Source organism: Antedon bifida, chromosome 4 (genome assembly GCF_963402885.1).
Source record: "Antedon bifida chromosome 4, ecAntBifi1.1, whole genome shotgun sequence".
Taxonomy (NCBI): Eukaryota; Metazoa; Echinodermata; class Crinoidea; order Comatulida; family Antedonidae; genus Antedon; species Antedon bifida.
In genome coordinates this window covers 31,883,232-31,911,228 of record NC_136229.1, presented here as the reverse complement: position 1 = coordinate 31,911,228, position 27,997 = coordinate 31,883,232, and the positions used below count along the sequence as shown (strand labels likewise).

At 32.2% G+C, this 27,997-nt stretch overlaps 1 protein-coding gene across 1 annotated transcript; it reads left to right on the top strand.

Moving 5' to 3' along the window:
• The first annotated feature begins 21 nt into the window (after positions 1–21).
• On the top strand, positions 22–27,694 carry LOC144839341 (cilia- and flagella-associated protein 337-like). Its single transcript, XM_078694657.1, has 21 exons — positions 22–30; positions 344–384; positions 7,069–7,327; positions 7,667–7,813; positions 8,183–8,471; positions 8,644–8,690; positions 8,935–9,072; positions 9,172–9,363; positions 9,943–10,134; positions 21,392–21,655; positions 22,051–22,215; positions 22,516–22,668; positions 23,451–23,635; positions 23,951–24,079; positions 24,611–24,750; positions 24,876–25,027; positions 25,280–25,497; positions 25,648–25,703; positions 25,908–26,302; positions 26,689–26,835; positions 27,021–27,694. Exons 1-21 carry the CDS (start codon positions 22–24, stop codon positions 27,234–27,236), a joined length of 3,534 nt encoding a protein of 1,177 aa, XP_078550783.1. The 3' UTR covers positions 27,237–27,694.
• Positions 27,695–27,997: the final 303 nt, after the last annotated feature.

Genomic DNA, 27,997 nt, shown 5'->3' with positions numbered 1-27,997 from the left:
ACTAGAAAACACATACTTATAATGACTAGGGTGAGACTTAAACTTCAATTTATTTACTGTATTTAAAACTTTGTTTTATTTTCTATTACTATATTTGCATTTGTTTTTAAATTTTATACAGCCTCGTGGAAGAACATGTTTCTGGTGGAAGAGGTTCCATTACAAAAATAATAAAGATATATTATTATAAATGAAAGTAATAACAGCTATTAAAGTTTTATTTTTATTATTACAGATGTAAAAAAGGAAAGTACACCAAAGATATTTTAATAATAATTAATAATACCTGGGACTATAATTTTAATAATACAGTTATTTAATACAAATTTTGTTTTTATTTCAGTTCACTATGACTAAAGAGGGTGTAAGGCAGAAATCAAAGAGGTAATACATTCTACAAACCTAAAGCCTACACTATCAAACTTTATGTGAAAAGAATGTGATGTCCCCATATATGGATGTCATATCACTACCCTATTTGGTTATATCACTACCATATTTGGGCACATAACACTTTTTTTGTCAAACTAGTTTGACAGAGCTTTAGGTTTTAGTTTTCTTTTTTTTTTGTAAACTATTTTTTCTTTTAGGGAACATCGTAGTAATAATGTTTTAATTTTATTATGATAATAATAAAAGTATTTAAAGTACACTTATTGATGCAATATCCAATACAATTACTCATCAGTAAAATACATGTCATTACAATAGTTTAATCATAGTTTAACGATTACAACTATGATCTAAAACTTTAAGTTGAAAAAGTCAGACATTAAAACAGTTCAATTCCACTCTAATATTAAAATTGTTAAACTATTCATATTATATAAAAGATGTTTATTATAGTTAATCCATGGAGGTATATACCTCCATGGTTAATCCAATGTAGAAATGGACAGCTATACACAATCACATAAATGAATTATATATAACTTGGTTGGATACCCATAAAGATGTCACACCTCTCTGTTATTGTTAACACATAGATACAAAGAGTGTAACAAAGTCATTGACAAGTCAAATTAGACAGGTACTGACAAAAGAAACCATTAAAATACAATGGGGAGTAGGATCACATGGCCAATCAATACACATGAAAAGAGTTGTTTTCGACCCCTAGGCAGGTTGTATAAGTTGTTGTGATAGGGGAAGAACCTGATTCTAAAGGGGAAACTGTAATAGTCGTGAGGAGATATTAAACGTACGAAGGGCCTAGATTTGGACAAATTTACAAAGGTTTAACCAAGATTATGGAATTATTTTAACTAATACAGAGAAATATTTATTGTTAAAGGTAACTTTTTTGTATTTGTATTATATATAAACTTTTCTTCTATATCTATTTTTTCATTTTTTATTTTACTGGAGAATAATTTGGCTAACTAATTGATACAGTAATCAGTGTTTAATTTCCTGAGTGTTTAGATAGCATACTTATGAGTAGCGCTCTCTACTCTACAAAATTCTACAAAACGTTTTTACAGATTTGCCAATTTGGTTATACAATTTCAGTCTTGATAGAGAGGTAGAGTAGTTGCTACTGTAGGTGCAACCTCTAGTCTACTATTATTGTAATGGTTAAAAAATATTCTATTTTAGTTCTACTACATAAATATAATTAATCATTTATATGACAATTATCATTTATATATGACATCACATCTCAAGTACAGAGTTCAGAATTCTATTTGTTGCAAACACACTATCAAAGATAATAGTGATGGATCGGTTATAATTTACTATGAAAATCTCATAAAATGGAGTCAAAAGAAAACATAATAGTTGTCATGGGAACATTTAATTAACTACCCGAGTATATTATTGGCTATTGAAATAGGTAGAAGGGTTGTCATGGAAACCTTTAATTTGAAATGGTTATCAACTATATTATGTCATTCTTAGAAATAACATTAGTAAAGCAGGTTTTTTTTTACAACAATTTTAATTTGCTCCTTCAAGTGATAGGTAATGAGGTACTTTAGATGAATTGGATCATAAAATGTGTTTATGATACTTTAATATTGCTCTATATCAATTGCATCATGCAATTGTGTTTCTTTTTTGATGTATCATTTTAGAATCATCATTATTAAATTTAGATTCTTGTAACATTTTTATTCTGAGCATAAATTACTAGGGTTCTAGATTACTAGATTATTCAGAATAATAACAATACTGGTAATAATATATCAATTTATCATCATAATTATACTTTCAGTTAACATTTTATTAAACTCAACAGCATGTCATTAACACAAATTACTAGGTATAATTCACAGAATAATAAGGCCTATCAACTTATCATCATCATCATTATTAAACCGCGCTCTTTGTAACATTTTTATTACCTAAATAGTGCGTCAATAACAAGTTTAATAGAAGTCATTTAGTAGCTCGTTAACATGCTGTATTGATTTTGATAATGAATGCTCATACTTGACGTGAATGAGTTTCTAAGGAAATTGCAGTTATAAATCACTGAAATCAATTTAATATGCTTCAAATGTTCCACACAAAACATTATTTTAATTGATGCTTTAATTAAAGACCAAAGTGGTACAGTAGGAACAACTCCTTTACTATTCAAGATACCATAAGCAAAAGGGAATCTGTGCATATCTACAGTCATCTATAGAAACAGGGTAGTGTAATTCATTCATGTTAGGTATCAGTTTATATTTTATTTATTCCTTTCAGTGATACATAAAACGTGAACACTGAGGAGAGTCAAGAGCTATTGCCAACAATGATTGAAATAAAAAAATTAATGTTTAATAACAATCAAACGAAAGATATATATTAAATTTTTTTTTAGAAAAAAGATAAAAAAAGAACTGAATTGTAGTAGGAATGAGAAAAAAAATTGTTTGCTTCAAGTGAAGATAGTCATTGAGTATATCTGCTCAAAGCGTTTTATAGATTGATATCTCTTCTAAGTAATTGATGTGCTTATGCGCAAGGCAATCTAACCACTTGTTGTATGTAGGGCAGGGCACGTACATATGAACCAATCCATCATACTCACTATATCATATTTTTGCATATGATTTACTTATATCAAACTATATAGTAGATCTCTGATTAATGGACTCTTGTTATGTTTGTTTCTGTGTATCTCCATGGTAATACTTTGAAACAAACAATACTATCCATAAAATTATTGAAATTATTGAATTCAGTGGGTGTGTTCATATTTACTTATGGTACTTATATTATTTTGTAAACATTGGCAAGAATTGCCAGAAGCACATTTAAGCGATTTCTTAATGAAAGTCTATCTACAGGGTGAGTGATGTCAAACAGGATTTGGACCCAGGAACCGTTGGATTGCAAAGTCATAAACACCAAGACCCCAAACCACTTTCTTGTTCTACAGAATAATACAAGCCATAGGAATTTGAACAATTTAACAACAAGACAATTGTTATAGCATTAATTCACAGTTCTTTAAATGTTTGTGCTCAAAGGGAAAATAATTTTAAAAAAAAATGTTGTGGAAAGGACATAGTTTACCCGTTCTGTTGTTGATTCCTTTCCAGCGCCATTTCTAATCTAAATCCATAAGTTTGTGATTGTCGCCAGCTAATGGAATTCATATTTGATTGGCACATACATTAAGATAACAGTAGAGTCACTTAACCATTGCTTAACCTTCAATGTTCCATTTTATCTACAATTTATCTTTAACTTGTTGATAATTAAACCATTTTATTTTGAATCATACGATAATTATTGATTTACTGAATAAGTGGTAGCATTGTAATATGGATTTATAATTATTAAATTCACGTACTGTTACAACTGTGAGGCTGTTTTACTGTGTTGTTGATATTAATAATCAATAACTCCAATTTTTAATTGGATGCTTGCTTGAATTTTAGTTGCTTGAATTTAGTGAGATTTGACTTGGAATTAGCAGTTGGCCTGTACATGCTTTCATACGTAGAAATTGACCTCATTTTCAAGATATGATTTTGTTTAAGTACCAAAAAAAAACTAAATCATCTATGCAGTATATAAAGTTTGGAGCATTTCCTCCATGGTTGGAGTGACTATTACTACTACTAGAGTTCATTGTACAATGTGGCATTCCATAGTTGTTAACCATTAGTTTACAACTAATTAGTTGGTTTGTTTAGTGGAGATAAGAATTTTCGAATGCAAACTCTGTGACGTAAATGGAATTGGTATATCATTTTCCTAACGATTTAGTATAGTTATTGACATACAACGTTACAGTGGTGACAGAATCTCAATGGAATATGCATTGAGATATAAACTATATATTGAAAGACAAAACTGTTCATTCTTTAGGATAAAAAGGGCAACAAATGCAACCTATATCAAATATAAGCTACTATTATCCTTGTGCGAAAGCTGTATATAAACTTCAACAACTTCAAGTGTCTCTTTTACACATGAATGGCCACCAAATGAACAATATACAGTTTATATTGGATAGCAGAAATTTCAGTCACCATGGAAACTGTATACTATGAATAATTGAAAGCGTGTATCAGGTAATACCCGTTTGACGATTGCTATTCATGAGCTGGTGTGCTGTTTATTACCGTTGTAATTAGATTCTGATAATGAAGGATTATTTTGTTACTCAACTGATAGTGATAGGTGCATAGTGATCGTGAATACTGCTTCATTTGCTACAAGAGCTATATAAGTAATGTGAAGTGCTCAGGTTCTATTTGGAGATTGAAAGAACTGGAAGCTTACTGTATTTCTGCAGGGCAACTTATTGAAAGAAAAGAGGAACTTGCTGGTTACTTCTGATTACCTAGGTTTTACAGAGATTTACTAATATTGATTTTTAATAATCTTCTTTTTATTCATCAATGTATGATCTATTTACAATGCGTTTTGGATGGAGGAGGAACTTACTAATAGGGGGAATTTGGAAACAGATAGAGTATGAAAGTTCTTGAATCATAGTGAAATACTATCAAAGATAAAACTGCTTATCATGGATAGTTAGATAGAACAAGAGATACAATTTTCTGGAAATGGTGATGAACAATACCTGCCTTTATCTTGGATAATATCTTATAATTACTATTATGTACAATACTTTGAAAACAAATTCTGAATTTTCAGACAAGTTAATGATGTTAAAACTACAAAGAACGGAATTAGACTTCTTAAATTTTAAATAGAATGATACTTTGTTTATACTTTTTCTGAGTTTTAAATACCTACAATCAAGAATTATGAATAGATATCAAAGTTTTAGTTCTGATTCAGACTCAGATAGCATTGACTCTTTTGTGTAAGTACATGATTGTATTGTGTTTCCTCGGTTTATTACTGTAGAACAGGAAATGTTATGTTTACATGCTCAGTTGGAATTTGTATTATTATTTACCTAATTACTAAATGTACCATATACCCCATATTATACATTATAAAATCATTTTTTCCTATAGAGTAGAACCCCTATTGAGGGGACAACTTAGGGAACCATCAAAGTGCCCCCCCATATTTCCTAGTGAAACACAATATTTCCCCTTTTCATTTCATAGGAAAGTGTCCTCTGAATAGGGGGTATCCCTAATGAGGAGCTCTATTGTATTTCTATTTAATGTAATCTGTACTCTTTGGAAATCAACAGGCCTGCCTGTATAAAAACAAACTTCCATTTTTCTTTCAAAAACCAATTTTACTTTAAAAAAAACCTGACAATATATACATCACATGTTGGTGAACTTCGATTAATTAATTTCTTTTAAAACACCTGTTGCAGGTGTTTTGGTCAAATATGCAAATAATTAAAATCATATTTGAGGCCCAATGCACACAAGTTAAAAGATTTTGTAATTAGCGTTTAAGCTGCACTGACTCTTAATTTCCTCAAATTCAAATGTCAATGTGTCGAGTTTATTGCGGATCTTGACTTTATACTATAGAGCACTGTTCCTGAAAACAGTGTGGCCAAAAGGCTTTCAGCTTGATGATGGGGATGGATTGAAACAACATGTGTATGGTGGTAAACTTGATACTTGATAAGGATGATAATTACTGAGTTATTAATTAGGAAGGGTTATGTACAATGTTAGATTGTTTGGTGTTTGGTGTTTAGTAGGACCCATTAATACAGTTTTATATATAACTGGAATCTAAGATATCCGCCCAAAAGTCGTTTTAAATTTAGTTTAAAATAAAATTGTATTATTTTTTTTTAAATGTTATTATTAAATTTAGGACCTTTTCCAGTTATTTTGATATCTCATTTGTATGAATGCATATGCAATAGGAAAAATGAAAAAAAAAATTTTAATCTTTACAAAATTAGTATTCAATGCTGGAATTATCAATAAGAAATTATATAAAAAAAATTGATTGATATCAAATGGCTGACAGTCAAGAATACTTATATTAAAATGTTTTTTTAAATTATCTACAACAATTTACGTTATTAAAAGCATTATTTTGGAAACGATTGAGTGCATCTTTAATAACTTTTATTCATCTATTCAATAATACCACTTTCAATAATCCTTGTAAATCATCAAGTGTAATCCTGAATGGTTGCTATGTCAACACATTGAGTAAACAATAATGCATGCTCCAATATTTGTTTAGTGTCTATACACTGCCTATTGTGTTCTAATATTACCAGTGAATGACAGGTTTTTTAATATCGTTTTTTAAGGTAAGTCTTGCGCAGACAATTAAAATGACAATGTTATTTATTCAAAGTAAATAAAGGCTGTATTAATAATTTCTTCTATGACCACCTCACAAATTGACCAACAAATTACAGTAATATTTGGTATCACTTTGGTAATTTTACTATAATGCTCAGCTGTCAAACACTTTGTGCACTAAAGGCTTTCAAGCCATGTGACAGATTGAAATGACAAAAGTATATATATTTTTTTTCATTAGTTTTTGTGTACGCTTTCCTTTTTAGCGTTTTTATCGTAATTCTAAAAATCAGTTTTTTTCTCTTGTACATTCCATACCTCTACCGTAGGCCTATCAACAGAGAGACATAATTTAGTCTCTGTTCTATGTTTTGTAAAGTAACTTTTGTTTTTGTCTGTTGTCCTCCAGGCCTGAGTCAGCCACAGATCAAAGGTTTGAAGAGCACATAAAACTACACCATCTCAAGAAACTGATGAAAAAGTTTGCTCAACACAAACCAGATGAGAATGAAAACATTGTTGTTCCTAAGTTGGACTATTATGCACCGAGCGGCCCGCCAATGAAGCGTCAGCCTGGCAACGTGAATGTGGCGGAGTTTAAGGAGATGATCGGGAGTTTGCTTGGCAACTCGGCATGGGACTCACAGATGGAGACGCTTTTTGCAAAGGTGAGATAAACCTCACAGATTATCGCAGAAGAGATCCGTGTAACAATTTGTCACCTTTTGTGTTGCACATACATACTGTACTGCGGGTATTAGACAACATCACATAGATAACATAGTGCTCAATTTAAATCACATTAATCAATAGTAGAAAATCGGTATTTTTATTTCATAGTCGTAGGCAGTTGAATATACGGTATTGCAGTTTGTTTGATTGAAAAAATTTTTTAATGTAAAATTTTGGAAATTACACATTACTGAATAAATTGTATTGCACAGAATTGTATTTTAATGTTAAATTAATCAAAAGAATATTTTGAATGTCAAACTGTTTTTTCAAAGGTTGACACATCAGCAGATGGTTATGTGGACTGGAATGAGTTTTGTACGTACATGCTGATGCAGCTTAGAGAAACTGACTACATGAGACTTAAAAAGTTTCTTCCGTTCTCAGCAGATCCTAAGATAAGACACATTGTTCAAAATAGGGTAAGTAGAATTCTTGACCTGAGATAAATTTATCAGGGTTTACATCATATTACAAAATGTATACAAGTATGAATATTAATCCAAAAACTGATTACTGTAAAAAAACCAATTACATATATCTTACGTTTTATAAAAAACTGTATAATTTATTAGTTATAGAGTTATTGTTCCAGGGGATAATGAAGATATTAATCAAAAATTAAAGGGGTGGGAATACACTAGGACTGCATTCAATGGATTTACCAAATATAAATTTTGTGTTTGAATTTAGTCTACTGTAAATAGAGATGTGCTGAAAGGGAATGAAAACTCAAATCCTATGTAAAAATTATTGAATTGTAAATTTAGTTAAATTTTGTTTTAACGCAGCAAGAATGTACGCATAGCATAACATTAACAGAGAATCCAACCCGGTTCATCACGCTTAGCAAAGAAGGAATTCTGGGAGTATTCGACTCACAGCTACACCTCGAGAAATGGCATAAGGTCGTGTCAGAGAATGATGATCCACGTACTTCAAAACGACGATTCAAGACTTGGTACTCAGATATTGTTTACATGCCGAACGTACACAAACTCGCAATAGCATCTACGGGACGAGATATACGGTTCTGGGATATTTCAACAAACTCTTATTTTGAAGATTTCCATTTATACGGTATAGAATATGCATAAGGTTATTTAAAAGATACTTATTATAAAATATACAAAAAATTGACGGAAAATGTAATCATAAAGTAATTGCAGATTCAGAGGTAATACTAAATGAGTCAAATGACAAAATAAAAATAATTGTGAGGCTAAATTGTTTTTTATATTTTTTACATTAGCTTTGAATGATATGCCCATATGTATGGACTACTGGTATGACAAAAAGGTAATTTTGTATTTCTAATTTGATACGGTATCATAAACAAAGTGTATTGAGGTGGAAAGTAGTGGAGAGATTGTGGAGATTGAGCATTCCTTTGTTCAATATCAATTTAAATTAAAATAATAAATATTCATTTGTAAAAGAGAGAGTGTCCATGTAGACATTCATTCATTGCATAATGAAACGCAATCTCTAATCAATTTTGGTGCCTAATAATTAATACATTTTTTTGTGCTTTTCGTATTAGAATCTTGCTGGTGAATCGTTACTTGTCGTTGGATTTGACATGGGGTCTATCCATTTGTTTTACTTCACTCAACCAATGACAAGCCTCTTTGCCACAATGTTCAAAGATGCTGAAGGCACTCAGAAGATTTGGACACAGGTGAGACCATGTGATCTTATTCTCCTTGAGTCCTTTTACATCGTCTACTAGCAAAAACTCCAGAAATTATCGTTTTATGTTTCTTTCATTGAACTTTAGGATTTACATCTCCATCAAAAGTTTGTGCGTCAAGTTGTGCTACCAAACATACACAAGAATGAGATGGTGCGTAAAGTACGCTACATCCCAGAAAACGATTTCATTCTGTCGTCAAGCAGCAGCAACAAGACTTCGATGGTGATGATGGATATACAGGGCAAGAAAAAAACTTATGTTTTCAAATTGAGCAAGGTTAGTAGATTGAGTAAAGGGTCAGGGAATGGGCTGTTAGATCATTGTACTTGGTATTTTGTGGTAGGTTGGCCAGTTCATTTTCACACTACCTTTCCAGTGTTTTCAACCAGGTAGTCTTTTACAGTTGAATAGACTGCGAGTTGTTTGGGATTTCTGGTTAAATAGGTTAGAAGCAAAATTAAAAGAAAGTACTAAGCTATTACTGAAGATAAACTGTGGGAAGGGAATCATCTTTATCATACAGAAAAAAAGTGTATTAGTTCATTTGAAAAACTTTAAGATTTGCACCAGAAGGAGAGTACTCACATAGTGAATTCGTCACTTTTCTACAATCCGCCAGACTGGTGTCAGTTTTTTTAGTGTTTGTATTTTTGATTGTATTATATGTCTTTCTTTCTTTATGTCTGTCTGGAAAATAAATAAATTGAATTGAATTGAACACAATTGTTGTGGTATTAAACAAACACAATTTTTGGGCATCACAGTAAAGAATGAAGCATCAGACTACACAAAGTTTAAATGCCTTTATTTTATAGAATGCTGATATACACTTTATTAAAAAACATTTTCTTGCAGGGCGTGGAATGCTTTGACTTCAACAAAACGTTAAACATGATTGCTACTGGAAGCATCGACCACTGTATACGTCTTTGGAATCCGTACGTAGAGGATAAACCAATTGCATTGCTGACCGGTCACATGATGTCCATTGTGGATGTAGTCATCCATGAACCATATCACCAAATATTTAGTTATTCAAAAGATGGGGTAAGTCTATTTTTGTTTTCATTCTGAGTATACCAAGTTATTGATTGTTATTATTAGTAGTTATGTAAGCAAAATTATTCCAATCTATTAAATGAGTAAGTTTTATGAACATTTGTTCAATTCAATTGGTTTTTATTTCTACTCATATACTGTACATGGAGGATGCATATTTTAAGATCTGTGCTACGCAGAGTAGAGATCTTTAAGCTAATATTAATGAATGAAAAATGTTGATAATAAAAGAGCTGCAACTCTGAGGTTTTATAAACACAAAGAAGGACAACATTATTTATGCCTTAGGTGAAAAAAATGCTGTAATTACCAGAAAAGTATGATTCAAATTATTGGGAATCCAGAACAAAATAATGTGGAGGAGTTTCGTCATTATTAATGTTGTCATCTCTTCTGTTCATAATTTCATTTGTGCACCTCATTTTCTCAACCACAGTGTCAGACATAACATAGTCATTTTCAGCCTGTTGTTCTGCTGGTGTGTCATCAATTGTATAGTAAACATCTTCCTCTCCAATGGTTTCTGGAATGTGAGAAGTCTCTTGGACCGTTGTGCCAATGTTTCTTTGATAATGCAAGACAGGTTGTGGTGTGTTGCAGAGTTTCTTCTTGAGTTGATAAAGTAACACAAGTACAGCAATAATCAGTATAACAGTAATTGTTGCCAGGGCCATTGTGGTGGTTTTATTACTGTTGTTGTCACTAGCTGGATTGCAATTTTTCGGTGTTGTCTGAAACACTTTGTTAGTTGGTGTGATATTTGGGTCTTGGTTGTTTTTCACATTTGTTGTTGCTATACACTCAGCAGTGGTACAGATATGTTTACCTTTGATTGTGAATTCAATCTCATCATATCCTTTCTGAACCTCTGTACTCACCAGACACTTGACAGTGTAATCGCCAGCTGGTAAATTGTTAAAACATCTTTCATCTGTCTCTTGCTGGTAATCATTCCGTGTCATTCCTTCTTCATTCAAACTCCAGTTGTATATTTTCTTTCTACCAGATCCACCTGATGCATAGCACTTGAAGCAATTTTGATTCACTGACATTTCAGATGTTACATTTAACCTCTTGACCTCCACCATTAATTGTGGGTGAACTTTTAATGTCACAGTTTTGCACGAAGTTTCCCAATTGTTTGAAAATGAAAGACAAATGAAAAATATTGCTTCTCCAGAATAAAAACCATTAATAGTCTGATTATAGGTTATATTATATGAACTATAAGACTGTGTGACATTGTACCTTCCTTGGATCCACCCAATTGTGACAACACATATGCGGTTATTTGGTACTGTGATGATCTTACAAAAAATTTGAACTTGCTTCAATTCAATAATGTTATTCAAACCTTCACAAGAAATGTGAATGTTATCCCTGTCAGGTATTCTAAAATGTACATCATATGAAGGAACCAAATATTGTAACTTATCACCATCCTCACAGGTGTATATTCCTCGTGTTTGCTGTGTAGCAAAAGATATGAGAAGTGGACATCTAATTGTTAACTTTTTAAAGTAGTCTTTAAAGATAAGTTGTTCTTTGAAGTCTATTACAGAGTACTTTGGAATAACCTGATATTGTTTATTTGCTGCTGGTACAACTCTCACATATTGCACAGAGGTGCTTGTGTAATAGTAAACATTATCAAATTCAACTAAACTTGCAGAAACTCCATTGAAAAATGACAAGCACGTCAATATTACAAAGATCAAAGACGGTTTAAAATTCATGCTTCCTAGTGAAAATCTAAAATGGTCAACCAATGATTCAAGTGTTAAAATGTTTGGATGTGTAAAAGTGTTGGTTGATGATCACATGTTTCTGAGATTATGCAATGGCTCTTGTCATGAGGAAGTTGACTATACTATAATTATAGAATCTGAAAACTAAACTAAAATAACAAATTGAGTTTTGTTTTTAGTTGGTCTATGTTTTTAATATTAGGTTCTCAAACTTAAATAGTACAATAATAAATAAATAATAAATGGTTCTATTTTTACTACCAATTTTTCTGAAAAACTCATTTTGGAAGATTTACCAGTTAAATCAACTCAAGTAATTTAAACAATTAAAAATTTAAAAAAGTATTAAATAAAAAAAAAAAAATTCTTGACAATCATTTATCAATCAAAATGTAAAATACATTATGCAATTTTCATAAATAGAGTCATCGATAGGGATCTTAAAGATAAGAATCTTGTTGTATTAGTTGATTATGATATTAAAAAGTACACTACAAAGCCAAAAACAAAACAGTCTAACCTCAAGGTCACCAATATAAGATTTTGTTTCGTTTGAATGGTGCAATCAATATGTCCTGAGCAGGGGTGGACCCAGGGGGCAACACCCTTAATTTCATACTAAATGTTTTTTTCTGCCACTAAGTTAAAATTTAGATTCCATTTCATCATATTATGTATTAACCATTAACGTTATAGAAGTCCAGGGTTGGAAAAGACTATAGGCTTATGTAAATTGACAGACTGCAGTGTAAAATTAACCAGCCATCAAAGATACCGTGCATAATTATTTACCGGCGGTCAGCGTTTTTGTTGTTTGTTGACTGTTTGGATTGCTTGTGTGCATGAAGGTACGAAAGGCCGCTACATGGTAAACCCCATCATATGGGTCGTTGATTTCTCCATAATCATTGCATTTTCCCGGGGATTCCACATCATTTAAATATTTCCGTAGTACCATATTTATTTTCATTTCCCTACGTCCGTAATAATTGGGCGAATTTCCGTAATAATTACGGACGTTCCAAACTTTGAAATAACAGCGTTTAGTTGCTTCTTTCTGCAAATTTCGATCATATTTTCTTTTCTGGAGTGTGGTTGTACAGTTTATAGTGGATAAATGAAAATGAATTTTGGAAATTGTGGGTTTACTGATTTATTTAGCATTTATTTCAAAATAATACAATTTAACATTTTGATCAATATCTTTATAGCAGCAGCTTCACATTTTTTTTCTAAATTGTTTTTTTTTAAAAATTAATTGATAATAAATAATATGTATTAATTGATTTTAATTGCTAGAATGTATTACATTACCGGAAGTACCTTCGTCGGGCACCTCCTCTGACATTCGCATTGAACGCAAAAAATGTTATCCTTTGTTTGTCGATTGTGTTTTACCGGCGGAAAAAACAGCCGTGATACGATCTGTTTGCTACTGTAGCCCGATTTATTGTGAATTTTATGTGCGAGATTACCATTTCCGGCCATCTAGGCGTGTCATTTAACAAAAATGGGGCCTGTGGCACAAATACTCAGTAGTATCTACAGCCCTGTGAGGACTCTTGGGCAACCCCCTTAAAATAGTCCTGCGACCGCCCCTGCTGAGGTTGATTAAAGCACATTGATCAAAACGTCAAAAAACTCAACATTCCTTTTCAGCACTACATATGTGGTGTACCGCAAACTTTATACTAATATAAGGTTTGTTTTTATAAAAAGTTAACAAAGAAAGTGAATTTTTCAGTTTTCCAACAAGATCATTACAGAGTTTGGGACCAGATACAGAAATAAAATATTGCGATCTAAGTGCAGCAAAAAAAAGTACATTACTCAATACTAGATTAGTATACAGGCATTTAATCATGTTCAAAAGTCTTGATATATTAATATTGATGTTGAAAGACTATAGTGTTCCAATGCAAATAGCCAAAAGTAGTGATATTAAAATATTAAAGTATCTCAATTTGCAACAATGACCTTTGGGTGAGGTTACTAATTGAACAGCGTGGAGAATATAAACACAGCAAAGAGAGAACCACTAATTTGCTCAGTAATATTACTGAAAATACTAGATGGAGCAGTAAATCCAAAAAAAATCACATGTTCTGTTCTTAAATAATGTCTATTTACAATTGATTAAAAACTTATTTCTCCCATTAGCATTTAGTTAGATATTTGGGATGCTGAATGTAACAAGGAGAACTTTGTTTAGATTTTGGTGAGGAGCTATGATTTAAACCCAGGAATCAATCTGTAGTTGTGTATGTCTTCAGAGTTAAAAAAAAAAATCTGTCTAAGTTATTTTATATTTACAAATGGTCAAGATTTTCTAGAGAAGGCCTTAACATTTTTGCAAATTTGGCAATCATGCCTTATAACTACTTTACATTATCATACATAACCATTTTCTACATGGTAATTTACAAATTAATAAACTCTACAAAATGGTTTTAAAATAATGTTTGCTACATTACTGTTTAAACTTTTATAAAAGTACTAATGTTTTTTTTCACTTAATCTTAAAAAGTAGAGACAATTTGGAAATGTTCAGCCATATGTTTAATTAGTAAAAACCTTTTTTTTTTATTTCTGTGATGTTATTTGGTGTAATTTTAAGAGATTGTTTAGCTTCTTGTACTGCTTTTAATGATATAAGTTGCGTACGTTTAATTACTTGTTGACAGTATCTCCTTCTTTGATTTCACAATACAATACATCAATGTTTGTTTCTGGTTGTTGTTGTCTTTTAGATGTGTTTGCAATTGTTATACTGTAGTTTTGTTGTTCCACTTTGGTCTCTGCAACATCAGAAGTTTCATAGACAGTATTTCTTTGATAAAACACTTCAGGTTGATGTTTCTTGTCATGTTTCCTGTTGTCATGTTTCCTGCTGTCAAGTTTCCTTTTGAGAATGGAGAGAAACAAAATAAAGACAACAACCATCAGTGTGATAGTACTTGTTGCTAGAACCATTATATATATTTTATCACTGCTCCTTTTCTGTTTGTTGTTGATATCATTTACCTTGTTGTAGTTTTGGGAAGTATAAGTTGTCGATTTGTATGTCTGAGTTGTCACTCTGTCTACTGACATGCCGACATCTTTAATTGTGAATTCAATCTCATCAGATCCTTTCTGAATCTCTGTACTCACCAGACACTTGACAGTGTAATCACCAGCTGGTAAATTGTTAAAACATCTTTCATCTGTCTCTTGCTGGTAATCATTCTCTGCCATTCCTTCTTCATTCAAACTCCAGTTGTAGATTTTCTTGTGACCTGATCCACCTTCTGCATAGCATTTGAAGCAATTCTGATTCACTGACATTTCAGATGTTTCGTATAACCTCTTGACCTCCACCATTAATTGCGGGTGAACTTTTAATATCTTGGTGTAGCACCAAGTTTCCCAATTGTTCGAAAATGAAAGACAAATGAAAAATATTGCTTCTCCAGAATAAAAACCATTAATAGTCTGATTATAGGTTATATTATATGAACTATAAGACTGTGTGACGTTGTACCTTCCTTGGATCCACCCAATTGTGACATCACATATGGGGTTATTTGGTACTATGATGATCTTACAAAAAATTTGAACTTGCTTCCATTCAATAATGTTATTCAAACCTTCACAAGAAATGTGAATGTTATCCCCATCAGGTATTCTAAAATGGACATCATATGTAGGAACCAAATATTGTAACTTATCACCATCCTCACATGTGTATATTCCTCGTGTTTGCTGTGTAGCAAAAGATATGAAAAGTGGACATCTAATTGTTAACCTTTTAAAGTAGTCTTTAAAGATAAGTAGTTTTTTGAAGTTGTCTGACTCTTTTACAGAGTACTTTGGAATAATCTGGTATTGTTTATTTGCTGCTGGTACAACTCTCACATATTGCACAGAGGTGCTTGTGTAATAGTAAACATTATCAAATTCAACCAAACTTGCAGAAACTCCATTAAAAAATGACAAGCGCGTCAATATTACAAAGATCAAAGACGGTTTAAAATTCATGCTTCTTAGTGAAAATCTAAAATGATCAACCAATGATTCAAGTGTTAAAACGTTTGGATGTGTAAAAGTGTTGGTTGATGATCACATTTTTCTGAGATTATGCAATGGCTCTTGTGTTGAGGAAGTTGACTATACTATAATTATAGAATCTGAAAACTAAACTAAAATAACAAATTGAGTTTTGTTTTTAGTTGGTCTATGTTTTTAATATTAGGTTCTCAAACTTAAATAGTACAATAATAAATAAATAAATAATAAATGGTTCTATTTTTACTACCAATTTTTCTGAAAACTCATTTTGGAAGATTTACCAGTTATCAACTCAAGTAATTTAAACAATTAAAAATTTAAAAAAGTATTAAATAAAAAAAAAAATTCTTGACAATCATTTATCAATCAAAATGTAAAATACATTATGCAATTTTCATAAATAGAGTCATCGATAGGGATCTTAAAGATAAGAATCTTGTTGTATTAGTTGATTATGATATTAAAAAGTACACTACAAAGCCAAAAACAAAACAGTCTAACCTCAAGGGCACCAATATAAGATTTTGTTTCGTTTGAATGTTTGCATGGTGCAATCAATATGTCCTGAGCAGGGGTGGACCCAGGGGGCAACACCCTTAATTTCATACTAAATGTTTTTTTCTGCCACTAAATTAAAATTTAGATTCCATTTCATCATATTATGTATTAACCATTAACGTTATAGAAGTCCAGGGTTGGAAAAGACTATAGGCTTATGTAAATTGACAGACTGCAGTGTAAAATTAACCAGCCATCAAAGATACCGTGCATAATTATTTACCGGTGGTCAGGGTTTTTGTTGTTTGTTGACTGTTTGGATTGCTTGTGTGCATGAAGGTACGAAAGGCCGCTACATGTTAAACCCCATCATATGGGTCGTTGATTTCTCCATAATCATTGCATTTTCCCGGGGATTCCACATCATTTAAATATTTCCGTAGTACCATGTTTATTTTCATTTCCCTACGTCCGTAATAATTGGGCGAATTTCCGTAATAATTACGGACGTTCCGAACTTTGAAATAACAGCGTTTAATTGCTTCTTTCTGCAAATTTCGATCATATTTTCTTTTCTGGAGTGTGGTTGTACAGTTTATAGTGGATAAATGAAAATGAATATTGGAAATTGTGGGTTTACTGATTTATTTAGCATTTATTTCAAATTAATACAATTTAACATTTTGATCAATATCTTTATAGCAGCAGCTTCACATTTTTTTTCTAAATTGTTTTTTTTTTTAAATTAATTGATAATAAATAATATGTATTAATTGATTTTAATTGCTAGAATGTATTACATTACCGGAAGTACCTTCGTCGGGCACCTCCTCTGACATTCGCATTGAACGCAAAAAATGTTATCCTTTGTTTGTCGATTGTGTTTTACCGGCGGATAAAACAGGCGTGAAACGATCTGTTTGCTACTGTAGCCCGATTTATTGTGAATTTTATGTGCGAGATTACCATTTCCGGCCATCTAGGCGTGTCATTTAACAAAAATGGGGCCTGTGGCGCAAATACTCAGTAGTATCTACAGCCCTGTGAGGACTCTTGGGCAACCCCCTTAAAATAGTCCTGCGACCGCCCCTGCTGAGGTTGATTAAAGCACATTGATCAAAACGTCAAAAAACTCAACATTCCTTTTCAGCACTACATATGTGGTGTACCGCAAACTTTATACTAATATAAGGTTTGTTTTTATAAAAAGTTAACAAAGAAAGTGAATTTTTTCAGTTTTCCATCAAGATCATTACAGAGTTTGGGACCAGATACAGAAATAAAATATTGCGATCTAAGTGCAGCAAAAAAAAGTACATTACTCAATACTAGATTAGTATACAGGCATTTAATCATGTTCAAAAGTCTTGATATATTAATATTGATGTTGAAAGACTATAGTGTTCCAATGCAAATAGCCAAAAGTAGTGATATTAAAATATTAAAGTATCTCAATTTGCAACAATGACCTTTGGGTGAGGTTACGAATTGAACAGCGTGGAGAATATAAACACAGCAAAGAGAGAAACACTAATTTGCTCAGTAATATTACTGAAAATACTAGATGGAGCAGTAAATCGAAAAAAAAAATCACATGTTCTGATCTTAAATAATGTCTATTTACATTGATTAAAAACTTATTTCTCCCATTAGCATTTAGTTAGATATTTGGGATGCTGAATGTAACAAGGAGAACTTTGTTTAGATTTTGGTGAGGAGCTATGATTTAAACCCAGGAATCAATCTGTAGTTGTGTATGTCTTCAGAGTTTAAAAAAAAATCTGTCTAAGTTATTTTATATTTACAAATGGTCAAGATTTTCTAGAGAAGGCCTTAACATTTTTGCAAATTTGGCAATCATGCCTTATAACTACTTTACATTATCATACATAACCATTTTCTACATGGTAATTTACAAATTAATAAACTCTACAAAATGGTTTTAAAATAATGTTTGCTACATTACTGTTTACTAATACAAAGTACTAATGTTTTTTTTCACTTAATCTTAAAAAGTAGAGACAATTTGGAAATGTTCAGCCATATGTTTAATTAATAAAAACCTTTTTTTTTTATTTCTGTGATGTTATTTGGTGTAATTTTAAGAGATTGTTTAGCTTCTTGTACTGCTTTTAATGATATAAGTTGCGTACGTTTAATTACTTGTTGACAGTATCTCCTTCTTTGATTTCACAATACAATACATCAATGTTTGTTTCTGGTTGTTGTTGTCTTTTAGATGTGTTTGCAATTGTTATACTGTAGTTTTGTTGTTCCACTTTGGTCTCTGCAACATCAGAAGTTTCATAGACAGTATTTCTTTGATAAAACACTTCAGGTTGATGTTTCTTGTCATGTTTCCTGTTGTCATGTTTCCTGTTGTCATGTTTCCTGCTGTCAAGTTTCCTTTTGAGAATGGAGAGAAACAAAATAAAGACAACAACCATCAGTGTGATAGTACTTGTTGCTAGAACCATTATATATATTTTATCACTGCTCCTTTTCTGTTTGTTGTTGATATCATTTACCTTGTTGTAGTTTTGGGAAGTATAAGTTGTCGATTTGTATGTCTGAGTTGTCACTCTGTCAACTGACATGCCGACATCTTTAATTGTGAATTCAATCTCATCAGATCCTTTCTGAATCTCTGTACTCACCAGACACTTGACAGTGTAATCACCAGCTGGTAAATTGTTAAAACATCTTTCATCTGTCTCTTGCTGGTAATCATTCTCTGTCATTCTTTCTTCATTCAAACGCCAGTTGTTGATTTTCTTGTGACCTGATCCACCTTCTGCATAGCATTTGAAGCAATTCTGATTCACTGACATTTCAGATGTTTCGTATAACCTCTTGACCTCCACCATTAATTGCGGGTGAACATTTAATATCTTGGTGCAGCACCAAATTTGCAAATTGTTTTTATTTGTGTTTGGAATTAAAAAACAGAAGAAGAATATCACTTCTCCAGAATAAAAACCATCAATAGTCTGATTATAACTTTCCTCATTTGAATAATATGAATGTATGATACTGTAGTTTCCTTGGATCCACCCAATGGTGACATCATAACTCAAGTCATTTGACAATCTAATGATATTACAAGAAATTTGTACTTCCTTGCTTTCAATAATTTTATTCAAACCTTCACAAGAAATGTACTTGCTCTTCTCGTCAGATATTTCATATTGAACACCAGATGTAGGAACCAAATATTGTAAATTGTCATCATCCTCACAAGTGTATATTCCTTGGCCTTGTGGTATATCAAGAGATATGAACTGTGGACATCTAATTTTAAACTTTTTAAAAGTGTAATCTTTAAAGATATGCAGTCCAGCATCCTTGTCTTTAACAACAAAGTCCTTTGGAAGAACCCGGTATTCTTTACTTGCTGATAAAACGCTCACAGACTGTCTATAGTTTGATAATTGATAGTAAAGCCTATCAAATTCAACAAAATCTGAAGTTCCATGTCTGAATATCAACAAGAAGATTATGAGGATCATGAGAGATTTCATCTTTGTAAAAATCTGTGTTTAGCACGTCTTTACAGTGTTAGAATGAAATATGAAAGTGCTGGTTTGTTGTAATGCAATAATTTAATTTTCTTTCTCAAATCTAAACTGTTTTCTCAGTTCAAACTATGTAACAAAAGGAAAAGGAAAGTTATAAAAACAACAAAATTGACACAAAGTCTACAAGTTGACCTCTCTGTTGTGCATACATACTATGATATCATGGTATGTGGTGTAGTTTGTCCTGTGTGGTATTGTTAAGAGGTGTGCAGTTGATAGTACAGTGTGGTTGGATAGGGTATTCAAATAAGGCAATGATTACTAAAACCAATATTTTATATTTGCAACATTTTTTTGCAGATTACAGTATTATGTGTTGAGGAATAAATTATATTATGAAATGGCTTTTATGTTGAGAAAGTAGACTATATTATTATTTTAAAATATAAAAACTAAACTAACCTTGTACATTATTAGTTTTGTTTGTTGATGAAAGTCTATCAGTTTTGTTATTAATTATTCTAATGTTTTAATACAATAGGTTCTCACGCTATCATAAATAGTACAATAAGAGGAATGGTTAATTATTTAAAATACTTTTGTTAATGCTTATTTCAATCTGTAGCCTCAATTGCCCATTTTTGTTTAGCTTTTAATGAAAGTTAGTTTAAAAAAGTAATTAGTGCATAAGTATTATATTTTATTAGAATTATTTTCATTAAAAAGAGCAAGTCCAAGTTTACATGTTGTAAGATTTTTCAAAACTTTAATATTCATAATTATTGTATTTGCTTCTTGTTTAAATTTACATGCTAAAGCAAGATACACTATTTAGCAGCAACAACTTCTTGTAAAGGATTAAAAATAAACAATATTCACATATTTGTAATTGTTTGTGCTTAGAGCCATACTAATTTATATATATTATATATACAGGTTGTGTATAATTGTTGACATCATTATGATGGACTGGGCTATATTAAAAAAATGTATTGTACAACTTGGTTAGAATATTTAAAAGTAAATTTCAACATTTTTATGTTTTACAAAAGAAAAAACTAAATACTAAACCTTTTACCATTTGAAAGAAAATGACAGCATTAATTTGAAATTAATATGGAATGATTAGTATATATTGAAACCTCGCTATAGAGAAATTTTTACAGTAGGTTCTCACGCCAGTGTACAATAAGATTTTTTAAAGAATTGAAATTCTAACAAACTTTGATTCTAGACATCTTTTTTAACCACCAAACTACAACTGTGCTGTTTTATTTTACTTCCCAACTCAGTTGAAGTTGAATGAATTGAATTACTTTTTTGTATAACTATCGTGTTTACTGCAATATTTATAAATTTTCAAGTTTATCATTATTATAGCTGGTGCTATAATACATTTATAGTGATTGTTATGTGATTATTTGTTTGCAGGTTGTCAAGGTTTGGGATTTAAAGGAATACACATGTCTTCAAACCGTTTCCATCAAATTCCCATCATTGCAATATTCCCGCATCCCGGAATACGGAGCAGTTTGTCTTCGTGTCTTACACTCGCCAATAAACACTATGATGGTGACTTGTGGAGACTACGTAGCTGCGTTGAAGATTGGTGGTGCCGATGCAAATATGAATCGAGGTCTACAGACGCATAAGGAGCCGCTGTGTGCTGCCATCTACAACGCACGCTTTAATCAAGTGAGTTCTGCTGTTTAGTGATAATGATACAAAAATACTTTTGCTATTACTGTATAAAACCGAAACTGGCTAGTTTTTTACCAAAATAAAAGAATAAATAATAAAGATGAAATAAACTATCTTAGGCTGAATGTTATTAGGATGATGATTTTCCTATTGATCCAAAAAGAATTATATTATAATATACATATTATTGTTTTTGAATCCTTTGTGTTACCTGTAACAAGCAAATACTGGAACTGTCTCTAAATTGAGACAGTCTTTTGACAGGAAAAATACACAAGATGCTCTACTTTAAGTCTTTTAACAAATCGTTTATACTGTATAGTATTTTGGAGGGGAATTGGTAAGGTTACACTAGCGAAATAACATGCTTAACAATGGGGCTTTTACAGATAGTTACAGGGGCTGATGATTCAAGTATTTCTGTATGGGATTTTGAGACTGGAGCTAAATCACACACAGTCAACAAGGCTCACAAAGATGAGGAGATAACATGCATGATATTCACAATGTCTGGAAGGCGACTCATCACTGGCGCTAGGAATGGAACAATCAAGGTATGTCATGTGACCAGGTTTATGTAGATCAAAGCACATGCAAATATGGTTGCTTTAGTGTGGGTGGCAGCATTTTAACAGTACCAGGCGCTGCTTTACTGGGTGAAAGGTGAAATTTGATCGAGATAGTTTGGAAAAATAGACTCACACTGTCCATCAAAAATGGATAAAAAACAATCATTAACAAAATTTCCATTTTCTATTGTATACCTATTTTTTAAATTGTTTCTTCATAAGATGTTACTGTCGGATATTGTACTAAGTCAATAAATCTAAAATAAATAAATTTATTATTCTCAGGTATGGAACTTTCAAAATGGACACAACATCCATCAACTTGATGTTGTAGATGATGTGGAGATTACTGGTCTGGTGTCATTTGGGGATAAGAAAGGAATCTTATCAGTTGGATGGAACAGACTGATTGTCAAATATGACGACAGCGACTCTGATGTAAGTTCATCTTTTTTTAACCTAGCAACCAGGTTCAAACATTATTATATTATTATTACTGCCTTTCCGCTGAAAAGTCTGCCGACATTTCCGCTTGGGCTGCTCCGTAAATCTCTTTTACTAGTTTCTTCCAGTCTGATCTTTCATTGGCTAGTTCTTTAAGTTGTTTCATGTCTTTCTTGGTTTTCAATTGTCCGGGATATGTCTGTCTGTATTATGCTTATAAAGGGTGAGTAGGTCGTTGCTGAGAGTTATTGGTAGGGTGGTTCTCGGTCTTCCTCGAAATTTTATATTGGTAGTGTTGCTGATAGCTTATTGCTGTGTTGGCTGGTGTACATGGGTCTTGTCTAAGTATGTGACCCAATAGTCTCCATCTTGCGTCGACTATTTCTAATGAAATCGGTTTTGTTCCTGTCCTTCTGTATAAATTTATGTTCGATATCCTGTCTGGGAACCTGATACCTATGATTTTGCGAAGTTGCTGTCTGTGAAATGTGCCGAGTTTATGTGCTTCTTCTTTTGTGAGTCCCCATGTTTCAGAGTTGTAGAGTAATATACTTTTAACTAGTGAGTTGTAACAAACATGATTCCACTAATGATAGAGAACTCATGTTGACCACAAAACTCTAAAATGAATCAAATGAACTTAATATTGGATCAATCGTACTTCAGACGACATTTACAGTAACATTTGTGGTGTTAATTCATGCATTTTTGAAAATTGATTCTTCACATTTTTCAGATCTTTAAACACCTTTTCCTGATTGTTTTATTCTTCCTAGATAAACTTTGTGAAGGCTGACCTAAGCTGGGAAGGTGGCCAACTGCATCAAGATGACATCCTAACAATGGATTTCTTTCCTCCCAATCTTCTTGCGACAGCTAGCTTTGATGGACAGATTGTTATTTGGAGTGTTGAGACAGAAAAGCCATTTGTTCACCTCAGAAAGGGACAGCCAACAGAAATGTAACCTACTTCTTGTCTCTTTTGTACAAAGGGTTGTTTTACATTTCACGCTGCTACCATCTGGTTATTTCATAGTCAGCTCTTATACATAATTTCTCAAATGCCTCTCACTGACCAACAGTAACTTGTTCCATGCAACACTACCTCTTCTGATCTTGTGCATTGTTTCATTTTTTCCACGATAAATTTTAATGATTGAAGTTTGTTTCTTGGAAAAAAAAACAACAAAAAACACTGATGTATGAACTTTCAATTGTACAACAATTGTATCATATGTTTGGCAAAGTTAACAGAGAGTTTTTATTTTGATTACAGCACAAAACAATTAAAAGAAATTCTCTCAACATCTAGTGTAAATAGTCGATGTCAATCCACTGCAACGACCAAATCCAGCAATTCTCGGCCGAGTACACGGCACAGACAGAGGCATAAACAACCAGTAGGGTAGGTAATCACACATTAGGAAATTAGTAACTGCAGGACATACATGGCATAGACAGAAGTAAAAATAAAACGTACCCACACAATTGGTACGTGACAAGAAATAACCATATTTAATGAGGGTGATCCATCCAGCTATTGCTGATCATTAGGGACCCTCAGAGGTTCACAAGACAAACATATACACAAGATGCTCTACATAAACAAAGTCTTATTACAAGTCTTTGGGAGTGGAGTAATTTGGTCCTTAGAAAAAATCCTGACATGTGACGGGACTTGAACCCAGGACCCTTGGAGTGGTAGCCAAGCATCATAACCACCAAGCCACAACTCCACTCCTAGACAAGACAAGAAATATGTAAACTGAAAGATGAGAATATCACACTAAACAACAAATTTATGTTTGATATACAAACCATTAATATTCAAGATTTATCAACATTTTGGTTGACCTCCAGCTGACATCCATGACCTGGTACAGCAAAATACAAACAGTTAGAATTGTAATTGATTATGAATATCAATACTTTTCAGGTTTTCACAGGCACCAGTAGACAAAGTAATGTTTTTAAAGCACCGTTTATCTCAAGGTTTAACAGACGCCCCCACGTTGATCTCTAGTGAGGCTGGACATCTTCACTTGTGGTGTGTTTATGGTAGTAGTCACTATAGAGGTAGGTCAATACCATTCAATGGTGTTGTCTAAATCGCATACACAGTGGTAGTGGTGGTACAGACAGCCATGCTTTAACATTACTTGTTATACATTATTCATTAACATTATTTCTTATAAATGTAGGTCATTTTTATGCCAGTGATAGTGAAGATGAAGAGGAATCAGTACTATGTATGTGCAGTAACCATGACAACACGTCACTGATATCAGGTGATACAAAGGGATTTGTTACAATATGGAACATCAAAGATTATGCTATATCTCCAGTAGAAAACGTAAGTACTGTAACAACTCAAGAAAACCTGATACCGGAGTACCTGAATATTATGTTAGTTCTGATTTATAATAAACAATGTCACAAATTGTAGGTAGTAAAAGGAATATTTTAAGATTTGTTTAGTTGAATATCCTATCCAATCTTGCTGTTTCACCAAATATCATCCCACAAGCAGTGTATAGTGTCTTCCATTTTTGCAACAACAAATGCAATATAATTATGTATATCTTTATTAATTTGCTTCTTACAGCAAGAAATAGAAAAGCCACCTGTAGTGACCACCTGGCATGCACATGATACAGCACTCGTCAGTGTAGATTTGATAGACTTTGAGAACCAGCAGTTTCTTTTGACAGCATCAACTGATTGCACTTCTAGGCTCTGGACCATAGAAGGCCATTATGTTGGAATGCTTGGTCAAAAGCATTTGTGGAATATCCGCAAACCAGAGACTTATAAGTACCCACTGTAAGTAGGAATTTTCATCAAATTTTCAACACACCAATTTTTATCTACTTGAAATTGCCATGCTGTTAGAATTAACATTTTAAATTCTACCATATACAGTACTATCTGTCTAGAAATATTTCATAGGAAATTATTATTTTAACATTTTAGAAACCCTTGGTCGGCGGATATGGAAGAAATTCTGAGTGAAACAAGCGAAAAAAATGGTAAGAAACATCAAGTTCAAATTATTTTTGTAGAAATTTATAGAAATGCTTAATAAAAAACCAGGGATAACCCTGATAAAACGAAAACATTATTTTTGAAAGGTTTCTTCAATATTGAAGTTATTAAGTTTAACATTCTTTTAGGCCTATAAGCAAAAATAAAAACACCCATAAAATAGGGCATCTGATCTGTATATTTTATAGAAATTGATAACTTGGAAGCTGATGACAATAGTGACGTAGAACCATCAACAGAAATAAACATCATAAACACAAACAAACAAGAGGATGCAGACATTAACATAAATGACAACCAACTTACAACACAAGACCAATTCCCATTGACTAAGATAACAGAACCAATAAAACTAAACACTGAGGATCATACGAAAGATCTTAAATCAGATACAAATGGGACAGAAGAGAATGTAACCATCCACAAACAGATTCGTCCACACACGAACTCGTCAACAATTCGAGAACGAGCTTTAGTGCCAAACAATGGAATTGAACGGTCAAGAACGTCTTTCTCGCATTTTAATCGTAAGAAGTCGCCGGTGAACTCTAGTGATATTGATGCTCTTCTGAATGCTACTCCGGTAATTCTTTATCTTGTATCACATTATGGCCCTCAATGTGGTTGCGTTCACCATTTATGAGATTCCCTGACAATTTAAGGTTTCATTGAAACAGGTATCATATATCCTCATGGTATAATCACACCCCTCTAGATCACGAAATTGGTCCGACTTGGGTAAGAAAACCCTGGTTCAGGAAAAAAATGATTGGCAAGTATTTCTTGTAAAAACTCATCTGAACTGGCTATACAGAGACTATACCCGTTGCCTGTTTGTGAAATCAGACATAGGGGGTTGGATTAGACCCGAAGTGGGATTATACCCGAGGATATACGGTTTAAGTAAATGGTTCAGCATAATGATTACTAAAATGGTTTTTATTTATATTTTTCTTTCGTGCAATTTAGAGTATTTTAGGACGACGAGTTGATGAAGGTTTAGCTAGGATAACACAAAGCCGCCAAGAACGCCGACATCGTTACGGTGAAGTGAACTCTAGAACGACAGCAAGATTTGGGAAAATTTGTTCACCGTTCCAAGCACTGGCGACATTGGTACGTAACATTCCACTTGCATTATGCTGCACCACACAAGTGTAATAGCTGGTGTTTATGCTCTCAAAGCAATATGTACTCCCTATTTCTGAATTTGGTAATATGAAAGTGACTTTATAATAAACACAACTTCAACTCTGTACTCTTTCTTCATCATCTAAAACTAAACGTCAATTTTATTTTAGGAAACAAGTGAAGTATTGTTTCCCCGAACCCTGCCAATGACTCCACGTATGATGAGTCGTGGTTTGACTTGTTCCAATGAGACGGAGCTGAAATCACTGAATTTTGATCAACCCATAACAGAGGCCAAGACAGACAAGGATCTAATAGACATGGGTCAAAGGTCATCACTTACAGTAACACCTGTTCTACCTCCAATCAAGGGAACTAATATGTAATATTGAATTTATATTTAATAGTATTTATATATTTATGTTCAGTCACTCTAACTGAATAACACAAACAGCTTCAGTAAAATCTCCTAAAATAAAATAATTATCAAGGGGTATGAGTCACAACATTGGCAAGATATAATTTCAATACTTCTTACTTTGTAAGCCTCTATTGAAACTCATGACTGGGCTGCCTGGCTGGATATTGTAAAAGAAAAAAACATTTTGGCACACATGATGTGTCATAACCATATTTGAGTTGGAATCTATAAAATCAAAACTCCTGCTAATGGCACCGCGTAAAAAAAGAAGTTGTATAAAAACAATTTTACTGTACAGTATTTAATTGACCTTAAAATAGAATTTAAATTTAGTTCTTAAATCTACAAAATAATAATGAATGTTAATTTATGCTTTTAGTATTTATTTTTGTTTTATAAAACTCAACCAAAGATTATATTTCTTCAGTAAAATTTGAAGATCATATTATTTATTGCTAAATAAAAAATTATGATTCAATTTTTAAAAATGTATTGTTTATATTTGTTGCCTGGTGTATGTGTGTCCTTATAAACGAAATAAAATGATTAAAAATGGAAGGGTTGATGGTGAATCTTAAAGATTCCTGGTAGTGTGAATGAGAACCATACAATAGATTAGGAAGAGGATGAGAAATGGCACACAGAAATGAGAGAGAATTAAACATGCATTTCAGAAACATACAATAGCTCCTGCTGCAAATGCTTTTAATGCACATAAAAATACTG

Bases quoted from the DNA above. Each gene is read 5' to 3' on its own strand.
- LOC144839341 (XM_078694657.1), top strand. The intron at 8,472-8,643 runs GTATAGAATATG...TTTTTACATTAG, and splicing joins TGAAGATTTCCATTTATACG to CTTTGAATGATATGCCCATA. The intron at 23,636-23,950 runs GTAACCTACTTC...TTTTGATTACAG, and splicing joins AAGGGACAGCCAACAGAAAT to CACAAAACAATTAAAAGAAA.